Genomic DNA, 26,157 nt, shown 5'->3' with positions numbered 1-26,157 from the left:
AAGGAGTGGGAACCACCCAGCAGCATTGAGTGTACTCAGAATGGTGCGCCATCACCACCCCACTTACCCTTAGTCAGAATCACCTCCTGACTGACTGCGGCTTCTCATCCTTTCGGTCAATCAGTGTTGCCTTCTGGAGCCTGTCATTCTTTCCTTCTTTCATCTTTTCAACTGGCCCCGTCTGCACGTGGCCTCATTTCTGTCCATGGCTTTGCATCTAGTGACTGCAAGATGCACTATGTGTGTTCTCACATGGAAATGTCCATGGCCAGAGTGAGGAACTGAAAGAATGAATGTCTTTTTGAAAGTGAATAAGGAAGACACCTACTTTTGTTTACAGAAGGGAAAGATGAATGGAATATCATCGATGATCTTACAGGAGCACTCTCTGGTATAGAGGAAGCCTGTAAACCATTTTTCATTCTTATTCTTGGCCACAGACATTTCTTTAAACATGTGCTGACCTTCTCCTTGGAGGTCTCCTTGAGAACATTGTCTCAGAAATCTCTGTAGCAATATTCGATCTGATCACTCACTCCTTTCCACTGTTCAATTTTCTCTACTATGTCACCTTAGGCAATATAAAGTCCTGGTTCAGTCTCAGGAACGAGAGCTGAGCCAGTTAAGGGAGAAGTTGCGGGAAGGGAGAGATGCCTCCCGCGCATTGAATCAGCATCTCCAGGCCCTCCTCACTCCGGATGAGCTGGCCAACTCCCAGGGGCGGGACCTCCGAGAACAGCTGGCCGAGGGCTGTAGGCTGGCACAGCACCTCGTCCGAAAGCTCACCCCAGGTAAGGTTTCCATAGGATCTGATGACCGAAAACCCCAGGCTTATGAGAGACTCCTGATCTCCATACTTTCACAATGACAGTTGTATCGGTGGTATTTTTTTTCACTAAACATATGTGGCCCTTCCAGGACTTCCTGGGTGAGATCAGAGATGGGAAACCCATGGAGTTGGAGGTCACAGTATTGCAAATGTCCCTCCTTCCTTGGTGGAGATGGTCTTTGGAGCCAGAGGCAACATCTCTCTTTTGTAGAGGAGAGGAAGGAGGCTGTGACAGGAGGGTTCTCGTTAGAGTGAAAAGAGCTGTGGACTTAGAATGAAGGTTCCCAGGCTGTCTCTTTGGCAATGTTCTTAGTAACTGTCGGTGAGTGAGTGATTTGTCTTTCTTGAGTTTCTCTCTCTCCATCAGAAAAGGCAGGCATATTGTCTCTTGCAAGGCTCTGAAGCATCTAAATGTGGGAACAGTTAGGACGGCTTTTGAAAATGAGATAAAGCCCCTCGCCATGTGGTGCTGGAGAAGGCACTTGATGTGGGGGCATTTGGTGGTAGGAAGTGCTTCAGACTGGAGTGCTCCCCATGGAGAGCATGTCCCTGTATAACACAGCAGAAGCCACATGGAAGGCCTGTGAAGTCTCCTGATGCATAGAGGACTGTGGGGCCAGTTTTTCCTCTCCTAAGAGAAAGAATTAGGTTTGAAATGTGAACTGTGACAGGACACCAAGCCTGTGCGTGGGAATCAGATTTGTGGTGGGATGATGGAGACAGCTCCCAAAGTCCCGAGGGAGGCTGCACTCGTCCCCAGTGATATGGGGAGCAAAGGGTCTTTTCAATATTTGGCCACATCTTGATGGTGGCCCCCCAGATCAGAAATGCATTGCCTGATGGATCAGGAAAGCATGCCAGGGCATTTTGTTAAAGATAAAACATGAGAGCTTTCAATTGGACGGTGACCCATGCCTAGATGTCCATGTCTGTGTGCACATTGGGCTGACTGTGCCTGCAGAATGTGAAGTAGGAAATATCTGAACGAACACTTCCGTATTTACAGAAAACGGTGAAGATGAGGATGAAGATGTGAATGTTGAGGAAACTGAGAAAGTACAGGAATCACGTGCCCCCAGGTAACACTGAATTTTCAGGAGCAAGTAATGGGTTTTAACATAGGAAAAAGATCTAGGAGGCACACCCTGTCTGGCATCTAGGATGGGCCAAAAGCCTGCATTCCTTTGGCCACAGTATGTGAAATTCAACCCAGCTTAGACACAGGGTGTGGCAGCTGTTGTGTTTCTCTGTGTGTGGTGAGTGTCATATCTGTACCAAACAGGGATAGCTGAGTCTTCATCTTTCTCAGCTCCTATCTCTCCAGTGAAATGAACACCGGTTGGTCTCTTCCTCTCTGTCTCCCATGGCAGCCATGCTCTGTTGCAGAGAGAAGAGGATTGCCTATTCCCTCTTAAAGGGCACCTCCTGTTTGCTTTCTGTCACCACTGTCTTAATGCCTTCTGTCAAAACCAGCTAGGGCTCCCTGGGGTCCGATCCCTCTGTGTTTAATCTTCTGACATCTCTCTCCCACCTGGCTCAACAGGGAGGTGCAGAAGGCTGAAGAGAAGGAAGAACCTGAGGACTCACTGGAGGAATATTCCATCGCTTGTTCAAATAGCCACGGTCCTTGTGAGTCCAACCAGCCTCAGAGCAACACCAAAATCACATTCGAGGAAGACCAACTCAACTCACGTCTCATTGACTCATCCTTTCATGATGAATGGGAGGATGCTGTATCCATTATCCCAGGTAGCCTCTATTTTCCTTGTGTCTCATTCCTCTTTCTGTGCTGAGGAAGTATAACCCCGAAGACAGACTCTATACACACAAATTGGTTTACATAAAAATCTGCGATGGGATTCTAAACACAGATATCAGGGAGGTTTTCTGTCCTTCTCAGCTCATGTCATGCCTTTGTCTCCCGGTCCCCAGTGTGAAGTTACTGGACCCCAGGCAGGTGTGACAACCTCATAGTCACCTGAGTGCACGAGGTGCATGGGAAGTAACTGTGAGGCTTCCTAGCTTCGATTCAGTATCTCTTGTCACCTGTGATTAAGTCATGTGTCCCCGAACAATGTCCATGGAGTTTCTATGCCTTTTGAAGGAGACTAGCAGCCTTGCGTTTGTATTTGGATATATTGCTCCCCAGGCTTCACTACTCTCAGCTTTAATCTTGATCTATTTTAAGTCAGCTTGGTTAGCTGCACAGTCACATTGAAATGTGGCCGGAAACTTTTCTTGTTTAGTTTGCTGATACAGTTCCATAAAGCAAGGCTGGACCCTGGTTCTCCACCCCATCAATGCAATAGCTGATCCGATGTTTCTTTGTCGCATCATAGATTGTTGTTGTTGGTGGCGGTGGTGGTTTTTTTTTGGCGATGGAATCTTGCTCACCCAGGGTGGAGTGCAGTGGCACCATCTTGGCTTGATGCAACCTCCGCCTCCCAGATTGAAGTGATTCTCCTGCCTCAGCATCTTGAGTAGCCGGTACCACAGGTACACACAACCACATCTGGCTAATTTTTGTATTTTTAGTAGAGATGGGGTTTCCCCATATTGGCCAGGTTCATCTTGAACTCATGACCTCAAATGATTCACCTGCCCTGGCCTCCCGAATCACAGATTCTTTTTAAAGCAAGAGTTGTTAGAATGCGTCTACCAGTTGAGTTTCATGTACAGATGCCTCTGAACATTTAATGTCCATGGTACCTGATGATATAAGTCAGTATTGCAGCAACACTCCTAGAAAATTGTTGGAGTAATTTTTGGAGATTCTGGGGGGAAGATTTTATTTTCTTTTTTTTTTTTTTTTTTTTTTTTTTTGAGACGGAGTCTCGCTCTGTCGCCCAAGCTGGAGTGCAGTGGCGCAATCTCGGCTCACTGCAAGCTCCGCCTCCCGGGTTCACGCCATTCTCCTGCCTCAGCCTCCCGAGTAGCTGGGAGTACAGGCGCCCGCCACCTCGCCCGGCTAATTTTTTCTATTTTTAGTAGAGACAGGGTTTCACCATGGTCTCGATCTCCTGACCTTGTGATCCGCCCGCCTCGGCCTCCCAAAGTGCTGGGATTACAGGCGTGAGCCACTGTGCCCGGCGGGAAGATTTTATTTTCTTTGCATAGACTCAGGCAGGGAATATGGCATTATAGTCTACCCACAGAGGGAAATTTTGGCCTGTGGGACTGGAAAGCAGGGTCATCTACTTCTCACCAGACTTAATCTAGACCACCCTAGAATATTCATGTCAGAATCCATGTTCTTGCCCTGAGAATAGTTGGGTCCTTGTGCTATGACTGGACAGTGATTTGGTCATATGTGAAGTGTGAATTGCTTAATGTGACCTGCTTCTCTGAATGTATTTACAGAAAATGAAAGTGATCATGAAGAAGAGGAAGAAAAAGGGCCAGTGTCTTCCAGGTAATGCTGTGGAATTGTGAGCTGTGAATTCAGTAGTGACACCTGGAGATTGTAGATTTAGGGAAAACGAGGAAACGATGAATAGAACTATTTCTTTCATTCACTCAGCTACAAATTGTCCTTATTAACAATGTTGTGCATTATTTGTGGCACTTGTATTTGTTTTAATTTCATAGTCCTTTCAAGATAAGTACGTGCAATCAGTTGAGCCAGGTGAACTAGCCAAAGAGGGATACCTTGTTCATCTTTTCAAAAAACCAGCTCCTGGATTCATTGAGTTTTTTCTTTTTCTTTTTTTTTTTTTTTTTTTTTGAGACGGAGTCTCGCTCTGTCACCCAGGCTGGAGTGCAGTGGCCGGATCTCAGCTCACTGCAAGCTCTGCCTCCTGGGTTTACACCATTCTCCTGCCTCAGCCTCCCGAGTAGCTGGAACTACAGGCGCCCGCCACCTCTCCCAGCTAGTTCTTTATATTTTTTAGTAGAGACGGGGTTTCACCGTGTTAGCCAGGATGGTCTCGATCTCCTGACCTCATGATCTGCCCGTCTCGGCCTCCCAGAGTGCTGGCATTACAGGCTTGAGCCACCACGCCTGGCCCATTGATTTTTTTGAAGGATTTTTTGTGTCTCTGTCTCCTTCAGTTCTGCTCTGATCTTAGTTATTTCTTGCCTTGTGCTAGCTTTTGAATTTGTTTGCTCCTGCTTCTCTAGTTGTTTTAATTGTGATTTTAGGGTGTTGATTTTAGATCTTTCCTTTCTCTTGTGGGCATTTAGTGCTAGAAATTTCCCTCTCCATACTGCTTTAAATGTGTCCCAGAGATTCTGGTATGTTGTGTCGTTGTTCTCAATGGTTTCAAAGAACATCTTTATTTCTGCCTTCATTTCATTATTTACCCAGTAGTCATTCAGGAGCAGGTTGTTCAGTTTCCATGCAGTTGTTCAGTTTTGAGTGGGTTTCTTAATCCTGAGCTCTAATTTGATTGCACTGTGTTCTGAGAGACAGTTTGTTGTGATTTCTGTTGTTCTACATTTGCTGAGGAGTGCTTGACTTCCAACTATGTGGTCAATTTTGGAATAAGTGTGATGCGATGCTGAGAAGAATGTATATTCCGTTGATTTTGGGTGGAGAGTTCTGTAGATGTCTGTTAGGTCTGCTTGGTGCAGAGCTGAGTTTGCGTTCTGGATATCCTTGTTAGCATTCTGTCTCATTGATCTGTGTAATATTGACAGTGGGGTGTTAAAGTGTCCCATTATTGTTGTCTGGGAGTCTAAGTGTCTTTTTAGGTCTCTCAGGAGTTGCTTTATGAATCTGGGTGCTCCTGTATTGGGTGCATATATCTTTAGGATAGTTAGCTCTTCTTGTCGAATCGATCCCTTTACCATTTTATAATGGTCTTCTTTGTCTCTTTGGATCTTTGATGGTTTAAAGTCTGTTTTGTCAGAGACTAGGATTGCAACCCCTGCTTTTTTTGCTTTGCATTTGCTTGGTAGGTGTTCCTCCATCCCTTCATTTTGAGCCTATGTGTGTCTCTGCACGTGAGATGCATCTCCTGAACACAGCACACTGATGGGTCTTGACTCTTTATCCAATTTTCCAGTCTGTGTCTTTTAATTGGGGCATTTAGCCCATTGACATTGAAGGTGAATATTGTCATGTGTGAATTTGATCCTGTCATGAAGATGTTAGCTGGTTATTTTGCCTGTTAGTTGATGCAGTTTCTTCCTAGCATGGATGGTCTTTACAATTTGACATGTTTTTGCAGTGGCTGGTACTGGTTCTTCCTTTCCGTGTTTAGTGCTTCCTTCAGGAGCTCTTGTAAGGTAGGCCTGGTGGTGACAAAATCTCTCAGCATTTGATTGTGTGTGAAGGATTTGATTTCTCTTTCACTTACGAAGCTTAGGTTGGGTGGATATGAGATTCTGGGTTGAAAATTCTTTTCTTTAAGAATGTTAAGTATTGGCCCCCACTCTCTTCTGGCTTGTAGAGTGTGTGCAGACAGATGTGCTGTTAATCTGATGGGCTCCCCTTTGTGGGTAACCCGACCTTTCTCTCTGGCTGCCCTTACCATTTTTTCCTTCATTTCCACCTTGGTAAATCTGACAATTATGTGTCTTGGGGTTACTCTTCTGGAGGAGTATCTTTATGGTGTTCTCTGTATTTCCTGAATTTGAATGTTGGCCTGCCTTGCTAGGTTGGGGAAGTTCTCCCGGGTAATATCCTGAAGAGTGTTTTCCAGCTTGGTTCCATTCTCCCCATCACTTTCAGGTACACCAATCAAATGTAGATTTGTTCTTTTCCCATAGTCCCATATTTCGTGGCAGCTTTGTTTGTTTCTTTTTACTCTTTTTTGTCTAAACTTTTCTTCTCACTTCATTTCGTTAATTTGATCTTCAATCACTGATACCCTTTCTTCCACTTGATCGAATCAGCTACTGAAGCTTGTGCATGTGTCATGTAGTTCTCATGCCATGGTTTTCAGCTCCATCAGGTCATTTAAGGTCTTCTCTACACTGTTTATTGTAGTTAGCCTTTCGTCTAATCTTTTATCAAGGTTTGTAGCTTCCTTGCGATGTTTTCGCACATCCTCCTTTAACTCGGAGAAGTTTGTTATTACCAACTTTCTGAAGCCGACTTCAGTCATGTCGTCAAAGTCATTCTCTGCCCTTTTTTGTTCCGTTGCTGGCGAGGATCTCTGATCCTTGGGAGGAGAAGGGGCGCTGTGGTTTTTAAAATTTTCAGCTTTTCTGCTCCGGTTTCTCCACCTCTTTGTGGTTTTATCTCCCTTTGGTCTTTGATGCTGGTGACCTATAGATGGGGTTTTGGAGTGGATGTCCTTTTTGTTGAAGTGGATGCTATTCCTTTCTGTTTGTTAGTTTTCTTGTTAACAGTGAGGTCCCTCAGCTGCAGGTCTGGCGGAGTTTGCTGGAGGTCCACTCCAGACCCTCAAACAGGGATTTCTTGGTGTCGCCTGTTCTGTCCCCTGTGTTTAAATCCAGGGAGAGAATGTACATATGCTTTCTGCTTATTTTTTGTTAGTATGTTTTCCAGTATTTGTGCAAGAAAAGAAACTGAAAAAATAAACATATTATATCAAACTATTGGGAAAATGGGGCCCTTAGCACACAAGATCTATGTCTGCACTGCCGCAAGAGCTCTGTTCACTTGAATGCTGCATGGAAAATTCAACGCAATTTATACAAAGTAGTTGAAATCTTGTGTTAGTCTCTGTGCTGCAAGTCATGAGTGTAGTTTACAGGGAGAGTCGGGGTGCCCTACAGTGGCTCATCTGTGGCAAGTGTACTGAGCACGTGCAGCCCATTTTTGGTCATTCCCCAGGGCAGTCACCCTCTGCCCTGCATTTAGAAGGATATTTTTATTTCCGTGGAAGGAAAACTGGCTTTGGTTTCTGTGACCACTCCATTCTGCCTCCCATCAGATCATCTGGGAGGTTTTGTTGTCTAATCTCTGTCGGTTAAATCTTCTGTCATCCCTGTCCTGCCTGTGTCATCAGGAATCTGCAGGAGTCTGAAGAGGAGGAAGCTCTCCAGGAATCCTGGGATGAAGGTTATTCGACTCCCTCAATTCCTCCTGACATGTCTGCCTCATACCAGTCTTACAGCAGCACCTTTCACTCATTAGAGGAACAACAAGTCGACTTGGCTCTTGACGTGGGCAGTGAGTACTCCATTGTGAAGGTGATAAAGCTCCAGTTCATGTCCCAAGTAGACCCTGTAATCTTGGGGCTTTCTGCCCCTGTTGGGCTGAGAGTTGCCATCACTGTGGGTTTAACCTCTATATCAATGTAGATTTCAATCACTCTGGAGTCGAGTCTGAAGTACAGGCATGGCGTGGTTCAGTGAGCCTTAATATCTTCCTAGTCTCAGGCCATGCCAATGCCACCCTAGACTGACTGTCAGGACATTGAACTCAAGGCAGGTGTGGCAAACTCACACCAAGCCATGCAGCACATGCCCAGGTGTTGTCTGTCAGATCAGTTCATGTGAATTAAATGTGTCTTGCCAGCTACAAAGTTCTTCATGAGTTTTGTTCCCAAAGCATGTCTGTGCGGTTCTTTACCTGCCCGAGGCCAGTGTCACCCTTGTCTACCTCTGAATCGGAGATGTGACCCGGGTTTCACTGAATTTATCCCCATTTTCTGTGTCTTCTCAGTTGGCTTGTTTTAGCTCATCTGTCCATCATCTTGCTGGTATGTTTTCTAGATAAATGACTGACTGTTCACCCACAAAAGCCACAATAGCTGATGCTTCTGTGTAGAACCAAGTCTCGTTGTAACAAGAGCTGGAATATTACACCCCTACATGAAATCTCAGTGTCCACAATCTCATAAACTATCAAATCCTGGGTATTTGATGTGAGAAACCTGAATATCGCAGTATCTCTCCTACGAGGTGTTAGAAGTATTTGCCTAGAATCTATTGGGAAAGTCATTGCTCATTTGTGTACACAAACCTAGCACAGATCACATTGGGAAGATTACATTCCAAAACAGGAGAATTTTGCCCAAGGCTCATGGAAGGAACCAAGTCAGTTCTCTCAAGACTTGACCTCATGCCTCTGGTTATGTTTCTCTCAAAGTCTTCTTGTTCCCACACTGAGAAGACTGATGTCCCTGTGTTAGGATTGGACAGAGGAATGTTTCTGTGTGCAAGGAAGAACTGCTTCATGTAAGAGGCCCCATCTGAATTTATTTGCAGGACATTGGTGTGATGAAGTGAAAAAGGAGGACCAAGAGGCCACAGGTCCCAGGTGAGTCTGAGAAATTGTGGACAGTTAATTTGCTGTTGACACCTAGAGACGCCAAGTGCAGGGAAAACAGTACATGCTGAAAAGAGTGATTTTGCCTTATCAGACAAGTCTGAATTATGCCTACTAATATTGCTTTTGGTTTTCATTACAGTAAATATTTAGGTTTCCATTTTTTCCTACCATTATCATTTACTAACCTACTGAAGGTTGACCATGCCTCAAAAGCTGTGTTCTCATGGTGACTGCAGGGAAACTTGAGCACATTTTATGCAAAATTATTGAGCCCACTGTTTTCATGATCACTGTTCGCTGTTCGTCCTGAGGGCACAAATACAAAGTGTTCTTTGACTGCCTCATCAGTGTGTCACCTGGCCGATTCACTGAGCTCTTACTCTCTCTCTCTATCTCTGTCTCTTGTGTGTGTGTGTGTGTGTGTGTGTGTGTGTTTCTTTCTCTTTCATCCTTTTCTACCTGGCCCTGATTGTGCCAACATTAAGGCAATAATCGGTTACCTCATTAATAGAGCTGTCCTTTTTCTTTCCAAACACTTCCTTATGTTACCTATGAAATCTAGCTGGGGCTGTGTGGTTTCTGATTCCCCCTGGCTTATTCTTTACTTTTCCTACTTTTCCAGACTCAACAGGGAACTGCTGGATGAGAAAGAGCCTGAAGTCTTGCAGGACTCACTGGATAGATTTTATTCAACCCCTTGCGGGTATCTTGAACTGCCTGACTTATGCCAGCCCTACAGAAATGCCTTCTACTCGTTGGAAGAAGAGCACTTTGGCTTGGCTCTTGACGTGGACAGTGAGTTCCTTACTATGAAGGTGATAAGGCTCCACCTGGTCTTCCCGATAGGGGTGATATTCCTGTTCCAAGTGGCCCTTCCTGACCCGAGAGATGTCATTGCTGCTGGCAGGACCTATGGACACATATAGGTTATAATGCAACTGTAGTTTCAGTTGGAAGGCCAGATATGAAATGGGTCAGTGAGCATGGCTCTATTCCTAGTGTCCAGTCATGCCTGTGGCAACCTGAACCCACTCTCAGCACATTGGACCGAGGCAGATGTAAAAAATTCACAGAACTATGATTCGGACTCAACATTTGTAGATTTCCTCCTTTATTCTAATTTCAGTGTCTTGCGACCATGAACAAGTTGGGAATTTGATGAGACAGGGCTGAATACAGCAGTTTTCCTCCTAGAAATCATCTGGGGCATTTTCTTTGAATTGATGGGAACAATAAGGCATAACTGTTTGCACAAACTTGGGATAAATGATTTTGGGATAACTGTCTACCAGAATAGGGACATTTGACCCTTGCTTCTGAGATGTAAATCAAAGAATCTCTATCATGACTGGCTCTGAGGTCTCCTGCAGTGTATCTCTCACATTATCCTGTTCTCATGCTGAGGAGCCTGTGGTCCCTGTGTGGGGATTAGACAGTGGAGTGTCATGGGTGTAGGTGAATTGGTTTATTTTGCCTGTCCCTGTCTGATTTTATTGCAGGAATTACAAAGGAAGAAGAGGAAGAAGACCAAGGCCCACCATGCCCCAGGTAACTCTGAGCAATTGACAACAGCTAATTCTGTGTTGACACCTGGAGACTCCTGGTTCAGGGAAAACAGAGCGGGCCGACATTATTGATTACATCTTGTCAACCAAGCCTGAATTATTCCTACTAACATTGCTGTTGGTTTTCATTGCATTACATATTTAGGTTCCCATTTCTTCCTCCCCTTATCATTTACTAACCTACCGTAGGTGGACCATACTTCAAAAGCTCTATTCTCATGGTGACTACATGGAAACTTGAGCACATTTGATGGAAAATTATTGATCACAGCCTTTTCATGATCACTGTATGCTGTGTGTCCTGAGGGCACTAACTCAGAGTGTCCTGTTACTCCCTCATCAGTGTGTCACCTGGACAACTCACCAAGCGCTCTCTGTCTCTCTCTGTCTCTGTCTCTGCCTCTGTTCTCTGTCTGTCTTTCTCTTTCATCCTTTTCCATTTGGCCCTGTTCTGTCCCAACATGAAGGCAATAATTTGTTACCTCATTCATGGATCTATCATTTTTCTTTCTTGACCACTTCCTTGTGCTACCCATGAAATCTAGTTGGGGCTCTGTTGTGTCTGATTTCTCCTGACTTATTCTTTACTTTTTCTACTTTTCCAGGCTCAGCAGAGAGCTGCTGGAGGTAGTAGAGCCTGAAGTCTTGCAGGACTCACTGGATAGATATTATTCGACTCCTTACAGTTATCTTGAGCTTCCCGATTCATGCCATTCCCAGGGAAGTTCCCTTTACTCATTGGAGGAACAACACGTTGGCTTTTCTCTTGGCGTGGGTGGTGAGTACTTTTCTCTGAAGCTGATAAGGATCCACAGAGTCTTCCGTATAGAGATCATATTCCTGTTCCAAGTGGCCGTTACTGAGCTGAGAGATGTCACTGCTGCAGTGAGGACCTATAGGTACATGTAGGTTCAATGAAACTCTAGTTCCACCTGGAAGCCCAGACATGGGATGGGTCAGTGAGCATGGCTCTCTCCCTAGTCTCAGGCCATGCCTGTGGCGCTCTGATTCTACTCTCAAGACATTGGACCTGGGCAGATGTGACAAATTCAGAGAACTATGATTTTGACTCAAGGGTTTCCAGATTTCCTTTCTCACTCTAATTTCAGTGTCTAAAATCCTCACAACCATGAACAATCTGAGTATTTGATGAGACAGGGCTGAATATTGCAGTTTTTCTCCTAGAAATCACTTGAGGGCATTTGCTTTAAATGGATTGGAAAAATATGGCATAACCATTTGCACAAACTTGGGACAAATGATATTGGGATAACGATCTACCAGAAAAGGGACATTTTACCCTTAGTTTCTGGGACAAAAACCAGGGAATCTCTATCATGACCAGCCTTCAGGCCTTCTGAAATATATCTCCCACAGTGTCTTATTCTTATGCTGAGGAGCCTGAGGTCCCTGTGTAAGGATTAGACAGTGGATTGTTATGTGTGTAGGAGAATCAGCTTCATGTGTCTGAATTTATTGCAGAAATTGAAAAGTACCAAGAAGGGGAAGAAGATCAAAACGCACCATGCCCCAGGTAACTTTCAGCAATTGTGGACGCTTAATTCTTTCTTAATACCTGGAGACGACAGATCCAGGGGAAAGCAGTGTGTTTGGTTTCATGTTTTCAACGAAAGCTGAATTACTCCTACTGACATTGCTGTTGGTTTTCATTGCAGTAGAGGTTTAGGTTTCCATTTCTTCCTCCCCTTATCATTGACTAACGTACCATAGGTTGACCATACCTCAAAAGCTGTAGTCTCATGGCGACTGCATCGAATTTTAATCACATTTTATGGAAAACTATTGAGCTCACTCTTCATAATCACTGTTTGCTGTGTGTCATCCGGGCACTAACTCAGAGTGTCCTTTTACTCCCTTATCAGTGTGTCACCTGGCCAATTCACTCAGCTCGCTTTCTCTCTCTCTCTCTCTCTCTCTCTCTCTCTCTCTCTCTCTGTCTTTCTCTTTCATTGTTTTCTACCTGGCCCTGTTCTATCCCAACATAAAGACAACAATGGTTTACCTCATTAAAAGGATCTATCCTTTTCCTTTTTTAACCACTTCCCTATGTTACCCCTGAAATCTAGTTGGGGCTGTGTGGTGTCTGATTTCCCCTGGCTGCTTCTTTAGTTTCGTCTCCTTTTCCAGGCTCAACGGGGTGCTGATGGAAGCAGGAGAGCCTGAAGTCTTGCAGGACTCACTGAATGGATGTTATTGGACTCCTTCAAGTTACTTTCAACGCCCTGACTCATTCCAGCACTACACAAGTGCCTTTTCCTCACTTGAGGAACAGCACGTCAGCTTGGCCCTTGACGTGGACAATGGGTTTTTTACTTTGACGGTGATAAGGTTCCACCTGGGCTTCCAGATGGGAGTCATATTCCCACACTAAGCAGCCCTTCCTAAGCTGAGAGATGTCATTGCCACAGGCAGGACTTAGAGGCACATGTAGGTTTGAATGAAACTGTAGTTCCGTTTGGAATCCCAGATATAGGATAGGAAAGTGGGCAGAAGTCTATTCCATTCTCAGACCATGCAGTGGCAACCTGTGCTCAGTCTGAAGACACTGGACCCAAGTTAGGTGTGACACGTTCACATAACTCTGCAGCACATGCCGGGAGTGATCTGTGAGAGATTCTGATTTGAACCAGGTATCTCTGGGTAGCTACAAAGTTCCTCAGGGATTTCATTTGACGGGCATGTCTCAGAGCTTCTATGCCTGCTCAAGGTCAGTGTCATGTTTGTGTTTAACTCATCCAAAGGTGTTACCCTGGTTTCAATGAACCTCCCCCCATTCTTTGTATCTTCAGTGTTGGTTTGTTTTAGCTGATCCATCTGTAACACAGGAGGGATCTTTGGCTGAGGATTGTATTTCAGAACCACTGACCGCTCTTGACAATTGTTAACCCACTAGGCTCCTTTGGTTAAAGAAGCTATAGTCCTTCAGCCTCCAATTGCTATCAATACTTAGGAAGACCACAGCTAGATGGACAAACAGCGTGGAGAGCCCTTAGCCCTGCTCCTCTCAATTCCATCCTGTAAAGAACAGGAGCCAGGAGCCGCTGGCAGGAGACAGCATGTCACACGGGACTCTGCCGGTGCAGAATATGAACAATGCCATGTTCTTGCAGAAAACGCTTAGCCTGAGTTTCATAGGAGGTAATCACCGGACAACTGCAGAATGTAGAACACTGAGCAGGACAACTGGCCTGTCTCCTTCACACAGTCCATGTCACCACGAATCACACAACAAAAAGGAGAAGAAATATTTTGGGTTCAAAGAAAGTAAAAAGGTACTGTAGCTACGTTTCTTTATTTTGAACCCCAAATATTTCCTCATCTTTTTGTTGTTGTCATTGATTGTGGTGACATGGACTCGTTTGTAGAGGACAGGTCAGCTGTCTGGCTCAATGATCTACATTCTGAAGTTGTCTGAAAATGTCTTCATGATTCAATTCAGCCTAAACGTTTTTCCAGGAGCACTGCAGAGTCAATACAGTGACTTTCCAACCTCAGCCTATCTATCTGCAGGCATAGGAGGTCTAGTTTGTCCATCACCATTATCATGATATCAGGACTGGTTACTCGGTTAAGGAGGGGTCTAGGAGATCTGTTGCTTTTAGAGACACCTTACTTATAATGAAGTATTTGGGAAAGTGGTTTTTAAAAGTATAAACGTCATGTATTCCAATCATCATCCTCTAAACACTTTATCGTTTATTAATCATCCCTGCCTGTGTCTATTATTATATTCATATCTCTACACTGAAAATTTTCTGTCTCAATTTTTACTCTGCCTCTGTTTTGGCTAGTGGCTGCTGTTGAAAAAAAAAACCATTCTCTGCCTGAGTTTTAATTTTTGTCCAAAGTTATTTTAACCTATACAATTAAAAACTTTTGTCTATCGCTCTGGACTGTTGGATTGTTTTTTACATTCAGTGTTAGAATCTTTTATTATGCTGATTGGTTTTGGTGGGTTCTGATACAAAAAAATAAAAAAATTTTCATTTCCCTGTTTATTTTCTAATCTCTTCCACATTGTAGACTATGTTTATCATATGTAGCAGAATATATTTACTACATTTCTTGATTCTAATTATTTTATTCTTTGTGTGTGTGTGTGTGTGTGTGTGTGTGTGTCTGTGTGTGCCTTTGGCATTTAGGAAGGGTTGCATAGCTCCTGTTTAATATGCACTAAAAATGTTTTTGATAGTTTTCCCCCCTTTGAACTAGACACACTTCTAATATTTGTTTTATATGTTTTAAATTATGACTTTCAACCTCAAAGATTTCCATAAGACAGCAAATTACATATGCGTTATCTTTTTTCTACCTCCCTTACCTGCCACTTCTCTTTTTTTTTCTTTGTATTTTTTAATAGCGACAGGGTTTCACCATGTTAGCCAGGATGGTCTCGATCTCCTGACCTTGTAATCCGCCCACCTCAGCCACCCAAAGTGCTGGGTTTACAGGTGTGAGCCACCGCGCCCGGCCTGCCACTTCTCATAATAGTATTTGAACCTAAACATACACCAGTGACATTCTGTGATTGTCATCTTGGCCCCACCGTGGTTTTTGGTTAGATCCACAATTAAATATATTAATGCTCATGAGCTATTCAAAAGTGAATGTCACAGTCATCACTTGCTGAGTGGTACTCATCCTTAACAGAGTCCTGCTGAGGGAATCAGGTCTCGCTGAGCTTAGCATGTTTAATAATCTTTTCTCACGGTCTTGATACATGGATCACATGACTGGATATAAGTTGCTCGCCCAAAATGATTTTTCTTGAGTTTTTAGGAGACATTGTCTTCCCTGGGGGACATACACGGTGTATGTTCTCATTGTGGGATTCAGTTTTGTTCTACCAGGACCTCTAATGTCTGCCAGTTACTTCGTTCATGTGTTCTCTTCCCCACAAGTCTCCAGAGGATGCTTCCTCTGTCCATGCCTCCCCATCTCCCAGCAATTCTGCGTTTCCAAGATTGGCACCTCTGGTCCTCTGTACGGTGAAGCCCCTTCCTTTCAATTCCCCAGTAGCCAGTGCTCTAATCCACCAGGTCTCAGGCATGATCTGTTTCTCCACACGCTCTTTCTGAGGGTAGTTTTACCTGTGTTCTGTCATGAATAGGCCCTCCCTGCTGTTCTGGCCTCGATTTGCATAGTGTCTCCTGCTCCCTCTGCAGTTGTGTGGCTCTCAGACCCAGCTAAAGACAATCTCCTGAGGGCCACAGTGTTCCCTAGCCCAGGTGTTTAGGGCCAGGGTTATGGGTGGGAGTTTTGACTCTCTAACCCCTAGGGCTTTGAAGTGTCCATTGAGAAATTCAGCGGTCATCATCCTAGGTGGACTTGCTCTCTCCTATCCTCCTACTTCTGCTATGCTTTTCTAGTATTATAGTTTATATTTAGTTGCATAATCCATTTTGAGTTAGTTTTTGAGTGAGTATTGAGGTTCAGGTTAATTCTTTTCCTTTGGGGATATGCATGTCCAGTTGTTTCTACAAAATTTGTTGACAAGGGAGCGCCTTCTCCACTGAATCATATTTGGACGTTTGTCAATCCATTGGCTGGTTGAGACTGGTGAGAGGACTGTCCTGGTGTTTGGACAGAGACAGAGCATGAAGTCGGGTGATTCTCAAGTGAAACATTAAGGAAAGCCCATTTTTGTATGAGGCATAGGAAAGCCCCAAGCACAACTGGGGTACCCTCTACCAGCATGTTGTAGCACACTCATCTCTGCTCTCTCCACCTCTCCTGTTGCAAAAGCTTGGGTGTGCATAGACCCTGGGGTCGAGTGGTGTCTTTGGGCACTTTTGAGCATTGACAGCGAATCTCCAGCATCAAATCTTAGAATATCAAGCAGCCGGGTTGATCACCTGAGGTCAGGGGTTCACGACCAGCCTGACTAGCATGGTGAAACCCCGTCTCTACTAAATCCAAAACAAATTAGCTGGGCATGGTGGCGCATGCCTGTAATGTGAGCTACTGGGGAGGCTGAGACAGGAGAATCGCTTGTGTACCTGGGAGGCTGAGACAGGAGAATCGCTTGTGTACTTGGGAGGCGGAGGTTGCAGTGAGCTGAGATCACACAATTGCACTCCCGGCTGGGCACGAGAGCAAAACTCCGTCCCCCAAAAAATAAAGAAATAAAAATAAAAGAATATCAAGCAGCCAAAGAAGCAGGAAAACATGACACATAATGAAGAATCTAATGATCTAGTTGAAATTGAGACACATGTTGGAAATAGAAGAAAAAGACATTAAAACAGTATAATTTTATTTTAATTAAGTGGAGAGGCTGAAGATTTTTTAAATATCAAATTCTCTAGATAAAAACTATGATTTACAGTCTGAAATGGAGGAAAGCACTGGATTAAACATTGTGGAATGGAAGATTATTGAACTAGAAGAAATAGAAGTTGAAACTAACATAAATGAAACACACAGTCACAAATGACTTGAAAACATAAAAGGACCATCAGTATAAAAACTTTAAACACCCTCTAGAGGGCTAAATGGAATCCCTGAAGGGCGTGTAGTGGAGAAGAGAGACAAAGATATTTAAAACATATTGGATGGAAGATTTAGAAGCTCCATGGAAAGCATAAACTTCAAATATTAGAGAAATACAAATATTCTAAGAAGAAGAAACATGAAGAAAAGTTCACCAAGGAACACCTTAATCAAATCCATCAAAACCAGTGGTCAAAAGGAAATCCTAAAAGTAATCAAAGGTGAAAGAACATGTTACATACAGAGCACTGCCTAGAAGGATGGCATAAGATTTCTCATAGGAAACTTTACAAACAAGAAGTTTGCAATAAAGCACTTAGAAAAACTGTCGCCTACAATTCTACACCTGGTCAAATGATCTTTCAAATATAAACATGAGATAAAATATTTTTGAACAGAAAACAAAACGATCTCAATTTGCAGATGGTGTGATCCTATGGATAAAAAATCCGAAATAATAATTGCAAATGCAAAGACACATACATGCTCACAGACACCACACACACAAAAACACACACACACACACCACAGAGTTAATAAGTTAATTTAGCGAACATTCAGCAAACAATCCATTGTGTTAGCAATGAACAATCCAAGAAGAAAATGGACACAATGATTTCATTTATATTAGCATCTATAAGAATAATACACCTGGGAATAAATTTGTTCAAGAAGCTGCAGTACTTGTACACAGACAACTCCTGAACATTGCTCGAGGTCACGTGGTCCTGCACCCACGGGCAAAGTGATGGTCTGGGCTCAAAACACAGCCCTGCCCGTCCACAGCAACCCATGAAATTGATGGGAAACCTGACAGCCAAGTGGCGGATTGGCCTTTTTTTCTCACTCTTCTTTTTCCTGGTGACCTTCCGTCACCAGGAAGCCGGTTTCCTAGGATGAAAAGCAGAGTAAGGGAGGGGATTCCCAAACAACCTCCCTCCCTGGGGTCCAGGCAGCATAGGTCTAGGTCCCCCTAATAACGGAGGTCTCCTCTGAGTGAGCGATGTGAGCACATGAGCAGACCTGCTGGCAAAAGGGGCCCAGCCTGGAATACCAGCACTTCGGGAGGCCGAGGCAGGAGGATCGCTTGGGCATAGGAATTCGAAACCAGCCTGGGCAACATAGAGACTTTTTTTGTAGAGACCCAGTCTCGACAAAAAAATTAAAAAATAAAAAAAAATTAGCTGGACTTTGTTGAGCCTGGGAGGTCGAGGCTGCAGTGAGCCATGATCGTGCCACTGCACTCCGGCCTGGGTGATGGAGCAAGATCCTCTTTCAAGTAAACCAAAATGAAAACCAAAAACAAGGACAGAAGATGCAAAGAAGATCCAGCACCATGTTAACCTCAGAGGAGGCGGCACGGGTTGGTGACCATCCCATGGAGTTTTTTTCTTAAAGACCCTCATTCAGTCCAGGCAACAGTGGATCACGCCTATAATGCCAGAGCTTTGGGAGGCCGAGGCTGGTTACCTGGCTTTGGGGTGATTGAATCCCTGCAGCACTGGGGGGCTGGAGTGTCCTCAAGGGCAGCCTCTCTTTCAGCCCATTAGCAGCTCATGCATTTTGCTCTTAGATGACTCAGAGGCAGGACATCAAATCATCTCACTAAAGTCACTAAAAAACTGTCGGTCAACTACTAAAGATGCTGTGCTTTCGATCAGAGGACAGTGAATTTCTTCATTCACTGAACCCTGGCTGAGCCCTCCTGCTGTGGGAGGCTGCCCCTACAAGAAACGGAGCTCCTGCCCCCAGGTTCCCCTGAGTAGCTGAGGGACATGGACAGGAAACCAGGCCTGCAGAGTGGAGGGTTCTGCTGAGAGCAGAGTCATCACCACAGCCCGTCCCCAGGGAGCCCCCCATGGAGGCTGTATAAGCAAACATGGCCCATGGCAGGCAGGATGTCCTCACACAGGCTTGAAGAAGGGGCTGGGGGCTGGGATGCCTGTGCCTTTAACAGGGCGTGTAGCCCACCCCACACCCCCAAAGAGCTGGGATCACAGATGTGCACCACTGAGCCTGGCTACTTTTTTTTTTCTTTTTATAGAGATGAGGCCTTACTCTGCAGCCCAGGCTGGTCTCAAACTCCTAGGCTCAAGCCATCCTCCTGCCTCCGTCTCCCAAAGGGTTGGGATTAGAGGCTTGAGCCACTGAACTCGGCCAGGGCTGGCTGTTTTTTGGAAAAGGTGGACCCGTACATGATTCTAGGCAAGGACACACAAGGAAGAGCAGCCCCAGACTAAGTGGAGAAATGGAGCAAAACTCCTTGGGGCACAGTCAACCAAGGCAAGGGCCTCTCTTGGAGCCTCAGTTTGCTCATCTGCAGAAAGGGGGGCCCAGGACCAAAATTTCTCTGCTGGAGCTCATGGTAAATGACTGTTATTTTGGTGGCAAATGTGCCCTGGGGGATCTGAGTAGGAGCTTTGGGGGCACTGTCTCTGATTCCTTCAATCTCAGCATCAAAGATGGAATCTGGACCCTGTCAGAGCTGCCTGTGCTGCTTGCATGAGCTGGGAAGAAGTCAGTGCACCCAGCTGAGAGCAGGAAATAAATGAATGGCTTAAGCCAAGAAACCATAAGGGAAGGTCAGGACTGAGCCCAGGAGTCAAGGACAGAGACACAAAAATAATAGAAGACACTTTCTGATTTGACCTGGTGTGGGGACAACCTGTTACGGCTACCCACATGTTCTGGTTGATGGAGCTGGCACCTCATTTGCATAGGGAGGGCATGAGGGTATGGGAGGTGGAGTTACTGACCCCCAATGCCTCACTTCTCCCAGCATCCATGTCCTTTGCTGTGTGACTTTGCTGCCTCTCCCAACACACACACACACACCCCCCTACACACACATACAAACATATCTATTCACATGCATACACACACCTACACATACATACACACACATGCCTACACACACGCCTACACAGACACACATATACACACATGAACACACACACCCCTACACATATACACACATACACAAACAAGCACACACACTTACACACATCCACACATATATGCACACATACACAAGCATACACAGCTATACACATACATACATATACACACATACACACAAACACACTTGCATACACACATACACACACACCCATACACATACATACACACTTCCTACACACACACACACCTACACACACACATGCACACATACCTAGACACGTACACACAGATATACACACACACACACACATACCTACACACACACACACATACCTACACACGCACACACATATAGACAGACATACATACACACATACACATACATATACACACATACGTACACACATATACACACGCAAAAAGACACACATACAGATGCACATACACACACACAGGCACACACGTGTCAGAGGGGTGAACTCCTGGCCTTGCCCTCCTGTGCAGCCATGTGACTTGCTTTAGCCTCAGTCACAACAGACTTGCCCCTGGGCCTCTGCCATCATCATGGGACACGTACGGCCAAATATACCCTGCTACATATGAAAGAGCCACCCCACCTAGACCAGGCAACCCCAGCTTCTCTGTGATGTGGAACCAGCTGCCTCATTAGTGTGTGATCAATAAATGCTCGCTGTTGCCGCCAACAGCATCGTTATACAGAATTCGCCCGAGCGCTTAACCCCAGGGCTCCAGGGAGCAAGTTCTGCCTTGATTTAATCTCCAGGGTCCTACTTATCAACACTGAATTATAAGTCCAGTAGGTACCTGGAAACCTACTTCCAGTTCCTGCAAAAGGCATAAACTGTCTCTTTATTGTAGATTCTGGAGTACAAAGCATTTGAGCTGGCCAGAACCTTCCTTTAGTGAGAAGTCTTGATTCAAAGTCAGTTCTTTGAGGCTGGAGAGGATCTCTCTTTAAGCTTAAATTTTGCCAGTGCCAACTGCACATGCTCCTATCTTCTTCGGGAGCTGGTTGATGACATTATTCCTTCCTCTTTGGGTGACCTGAGGTGATCATTCTGGGTCCTAGGAAGGAGGTCAGGCCCAGTCAGTGGTTCGGATCTGGGCTTTGGATTTGGCATTGGCGGGAGTCCTAACTCTGCCGTGTGCTGGTCTATGGTCAGGGTGGAGACACCGTTTTTGGATATGTACATAAGAAAAGATGATTTTCCTTCGTTCTCTTAGATGACATGGAGAAGCAAGCATGCAGCCTGCAAACAATTGTAATTTCCTACTTTACCCCAAGTTCATGGTTTCTTGTAAACTTTGGTTTCTGTCCAAGTACAGAGATATTGATTAGAGTTAGTTTGTTTCTTTTCACACACTAACCCTCACCTCCCCCAGATAAAGAGCACACTGTCCTCACTCTGAGTCTGAGGGAGGAGCTGTTCCTGTACAACTAAGTGCCTGCAGAGATCACCGTGTGCAGCTTTGCAGTCAGACGTTTCCCCACGTGAGGCGACCTCCATGGCCCGTGATTGCTGCTCAGGTCTAATTATGGATTCAGGAGTAGGACACATTTAGGCTATCACAGGTCAATCTGATTCTGAAAATCACCAGTTTCATAGAGAGAGGTAATAATCCAATGCCCATTCTTCTGTCGGCAGTTTGTCTTTCTTATTGGGTTGAAAGTTTGAAGAAAAAATGTGACCATATTTTTGTCTAATTCTAACTTCAGAATCTACTATTTGCTCTAGGAGACCCACAAATTGCAAAACAGGGAGTTCCTCATTTTCATCGAAATGTGCATATTTGCGAATTTCAACATGCTGTTCAGAACCTGTGCATTCTGACAACTATGATTCCCGGTGCACTCCTGGCCTGGTGAAGCCCTCACAGACCCTGTCCCTCACCTGTGCAATCTCTGCATTCTCCATTACAACCAGTGCTTCCTGCTGGAGCTGGATCCATCAGCCCCCCAGGGAAGGGACTGGAGTGAATCAGGTACACAGGTCATGATGGAGTTCACATTCCAACCCACTCCTCAAGAGTCCAGTCACCATCTCCAGATCCACATCCAAAAAACAGATTTTCCTTCAGCTGAGCTACCTGAGCAACGAGGACACAACCATGGATTTTTACACAAAAGACACAACGAGGGGAAGACACTGTGAGCTCAGACAAACCTCCCTGCAGGGGAGCTCGGGAACAGCAGGAGGCGCTCAGGACACCAGGGGGCGCTCAGGACACACATCAAGGCAGGTGCAATGAGGGGTAAGGGGTACTGGAGATGGGGTTTGGCATCACCATCGTATTTCACCACTGGACACCCGCCACTGTGTTTATTCTCATGTACGTGGTTCTTTGTATTATTAGAAAATGGCACTTATGTAAATATATACCATATGTAGGTGCATCAAGTCATCCTCTCCATCTTATGTGGACCTTTTCCAATAAGACTTTCAGTCCCTGTATTTGTTTGAGGTCCTCATAAATTACGGTCAGTTATGTAGGATCAGTTTCTCTTCTTTCTCCCTTTTACCCTCCTTCTCTCTCACTCACAAACTCTCTCTTTCTCTCTTCTTCACACGCACACACACACACATACATACACACACACACAGGCACATACATACACACACACACGCACACACACAGAGAATTCTGTAACTTCAATATCATAATGTATTGAAGACAATTGATTAAACTGCAGCTTTTCCAGTTTAGCTGCTCTTCATATTGCTGTAAGAAGAAGAACATTGTGTTTGTCAGCTGTGTACTTCTCTAAGAAGAGTAGCTGCTTTTTAAATAATACCCAGATACTGAAAGCAGTCCAAATATCCATCAGCAGCTAATCAAATTGTGGTAAATTCATTCACTGGAAAAACACCCACTGTTACAATCAGGTACTGCTGGATATGCTCAATAGCAAGGGTAAATTCACAAGTATGTATGATGAGTGAAATACGTCAAACAAATATAAGTCCATACATAGTATTCTGCTTTTATAAATTCTATAAAATGAAAACTAATGTAACATAAAGAAAACCAGTAGTTGACTCCGGACGTGGTGTGAGAAGGTAAGGTGGAGGAAGCAGGAAAACAAGAGGAAGTTTTGAGGGTAACTGATTTTTTCTATGTTGAGTAAGGTAATGGTTATGTCACTATTTTGAAATTGTACATGTTATTGGATGGTTATTATTTGCTCATTTTACCTCATTAAAATATTACAAATGTAAACACATACAATGTGGTAGAAAATGAGTTAGAGATGAATAAAATATATGAGAAATGAAAAAAGAAAATCACCAAACAAGGGCATTAAGGACTTCACTCAATAAACTGAAGACATTTTAAGTTTTTCAACACTGAATTAAAGATTTAATTAAATACATATAAGAAATTAAAGAATCCAATATATACACCTGAAGGAACCCTATGACTAGCTATATTTTTTGTGAAAAACTAGGATACAACGAAGTAATGTCATGATTTCATAACGTAACAGGGGTTAATGAACCACACCAGGCATGTACAGCTCTGTCCCGGAGTTCATTCAGGGAACAGGTGTGTCCTGTGGTTAGGAATCGTGGCACCAAGCTCACAGCATCAGTTCCAGTTGAAACAAGGCAAAGGCCAAGAGATCTCAACTAAAATGTAGTGTGGATGTCACATCTGGGGGTGCCGCACATTCCCCATGTCAGTATGGAAAGGTGAATTACCTCTGGATGTGTCTGCCAAGATTAGTGCTCATATCTTGGGAATGTGCAAAATGACTAAATACAACAAGAAAGGAGACCGGCTCAGGGTTTCTACAGTGGTTTGGTGGTGGAGGCAGAATGAGGGTTCTCACTCACAGAAAGGAGTTTGTGGGGCTTGAACCTCCAAATGGTGTCAAATGAGGGAGTTCTTGTGATTCCTAACTAGATTATTCATCTTGTGGAAGAAAGAAGAGAGACGATGGAGGAATGAGACTTAATTATCAACAGCCAGGCTCAAAACAATAGTCTGATGATTTATTCTATGCAGCAACTATAAAAATCATGAATATGGGTTGAAAACTACCAGGTCTACAAAAAGTGAGAAGACTGCTTAAAGAATAAGCAAATAATAAGGAAAAGCAGGAGAAAAATGAGGAGAACGAGGTGGAAGGCATGGGGCAGGGGATTAGACAAGGGTTCTGTCCCAATGTCTTGTGTGGAGACTTTTCACTGTCTAAAATCATCTGCTTATTCTGAATGTCTTAGGTGAGCTGTCTGCTCCAAACATCAGAAGCCCAGAGGATTCCTGAGGATACTAATATCTTCTATTTGGGCAGCCTTACAATTGTGAATTATTCTTCGTTCTTGTTACTGTAATGAGAGAGAGGCTCTCAATCTGTTGCAGAGGTTGGAGTGCAGTGGCACAATCACAGCTCACTGTAACCTTGAACTCCTGGCTCACACAATCCTTCTGTCTCAGCTTCCTGACTAGCTAGGACAAGAGGAATGCACCACCACAACCAGGTAATTTTTAAAAAATTTTTTTCATTCAAATGGGATCTCCAACAGAGTGAGACTCCATCTCCAAAAAAAAAAAAAAAAAAAAAAGGAAAGAAAAAGAAATGGGGTCTCTCTGTGTTGCCCAGGCTGGTCTTGAACCCCTAGTCTCATATGATTCCCCTGGTTTTGCTTCTCAAAGCAGTGGAATTATAGGCATGAGCCACCACATCTGGTCTGAACTGATTCTTTAGTAGCAAAATATCAACACAAGAATTGACTCCCTGAATTTTTTCTGCCATGTTTTGGTCAGTAGTGACTGATAAGATTTACTCCAACAGGTTTCAACAGCAGATTTTTTTCCTGATGTTTCTTGCAGTATACATAATTCCACGGCTGAAGATCACAAAACACTGTTAAAAGATGACATAAAAAGCCAACCTGAAACTTTTGGTGACTGAAGTGAGCATAATACAAAAATGACTTTCAATATTGTGTGACACATGCATGCAACAGGACAGAGGTGGGCAATGAGGGCAAAATTTTTCAATGTATGAATCCTACAGCTTCTGAATCACAGGGTAGTAACTGATGTGTTCTGAGGGAGGGACAAGAGTGCCATAGTACTAGTGGGATAACTGTTGGCCAAGAGAGTTTTCATATTTTAGCCGGGTGCGGTGGTTCACGCCTGTAATCCCAGCACTTTGGAAGGGTGAGGTGGGTGGATCATGAGGTCAGGAGATCGAGACCATCCTGGCTAATATGCTGAAACCCCGTCTCTACTAAAAATACAAAAATTAGCCGGGCATGGTGGCATGCAGGGGTGGCTCAGTGGCTCATTCAGAAGCAGAACTGTCCCTGGAGCTGGGCTGGAGGGAGGAAGCAGCTGTTGGTCAGCATAGACAGCGGGGGGGACTGAAATAATCTTTCTGCGACTGGGAGGAAAGGTGAAGGTCCCTGTGCCTGGGAGGGTCCAGGCTGAGGCTCGGAGAACCCGCAGTGATGCTAATCCTGAGAGTCCCCTGGGTGCTCGGATTCAGGGATCTGCTCCCAGCCTCAAAGTTGGGGATGAGGCTCAGGAGGGATAGAGGGGTCAGTGTGGCAAGGGAGGGCCCCCCAGTGGGTGACAGCCCTGCCCACCAAGGGCTGGACCACAAGACTGAGCTTCCTCACGTGTCGTCCTTTGAGCCAAGTACCCTATGGGAAGGTTTGGACCAGGCTGGCCTCAGTGCTGCTGCCTGGAACCTTGAGGCAGGCAGCCCAGGGGGTTCCTGAGGTCAGGCCACACCCAGTGGCAACCTTCTTAACTGTGGTCCTGACCACATCCCTTCCTGCTTAAAACCTCTCAATGCCCAGTCAATGCACGCTCAAGGCCCAAGGTCCTGAACACAGCCTGCAGTCCCCGCACCCCCAGCCCCTGGCCTCTGCAGCACTCTGCTCCCTTTCCACCTGTTGTAATCCCCACTCCCCAGAGCTTGCTGCCTCTCTGCCTGCCCCTCTCTCTGCCTCTGCCTGCTCACCCCACCTGTCCCTCAGCTCTCAGCCTCTCCACAGGCCCTCCCACCACCCAGCTGGGCCTTCACACTCCTGTGCCCTGGCCTCCTCGAGCCCCACAGGGGAGATGTCAGCTTCCCACTCTTCATCACGAGGGGCCTCGTGAGCCTCTTTAAAATGCTGCCAAGC

At 44.9% G+C, this 26,157-nt stretch overlaps 1 protein-coding gene and 1 long non-coding RNA gene across 5 annotated transcripts in view; one reads left to right on the top strand and one right to left on the bottom strand.

The window, feature by feature from the left end:
* Window positions 1-14,488, top strand: part of LOC119627848 (NBPF family member NBPF1-like) — a 30,881-nt gene extending 16,393 nt beyond the window's left edge. For 3 of the 4 annotated variants that reach the window (XM_073007796.1, XM_073007795.1, XM_073007794.1), the window contains 11 exons: window positions 577-791; window positions 1,836-1,908; window positions 2,373-2,578; window positions 4,190-4,241; window positions 7,750-7,913; window positions 8,954-9,005; window positions 9,640-9,812; window positions 10,517-10,565; window positions 11,188-11,360; window positions 12,065-12,116; window positions 12,731-14,488. In XM_073007796.1, coding sequence (XP_072863897.1) covers window positions 577-791; window positions 1,836-1,908; window positions 2,373-2,578; window positions 4,190-4,241; window positions 7,750-7,913; window positions 8,954-9,005; window positions 9,640-9,812; window positions 10,517-10,565; window positions 11,188-11,360; window positions 12,065-12,116; window positions 12,731-12,974 — 1,453 coding nt within the window. In that variant the 3' untranslated portion in view covers window positions 12,975-14,488. The remainder of the gene's footprint in view (window positions 1-576; window positions 792-1,835; window positions 1,909-2,372; window positions 2,579-4,189; window positions 4,242-7,749; window positions 7,914-8,953; window positions 9,006-9,639; window positions 9,813-10,516; window positions 10,566-11,187; window positions 11,361-12,064; window positions 12,117-12,730) is intronic. The other variant, XM_073007797.1, reaches the window with a different exon arrangement.
* Window positions 11,384-26,157, bottom strand: part of LOC140709288 (uncharacterized) — a 93,964-nt gene continuing 79,190 nt past the window's right edge. The window contains exon 2 of the long non-coding RNA XR_012089773.1: window positions 11,384-11,475. This is a non-coding gene — a long non-coding RNA (uncharacterized lncRNA). The remainder of the gene's footprint in view (window positions 11,476-26,157) is intronic.

Source organism: Chlorocebus sabaeus, chromosome 20 (assembly GCF_047675955.1).
Source record: "Chlorocebus sabaeus isolate Y175 chromosome 20, mChlSab1.0.hap1, whole genome shotgun sequence".
Lineage (NCBI taxonomy): Eukaryota > Metazoa > Chordata > Mammalia > Primates > Cercopithecidae > Chlorocebus > Chlorocebus sabaeus.
The sequence above is the reverse complement of the archived record's forward strand: the minus strand, read 5'-3'. Positions and strand labels throughout refer to the sequence as shown.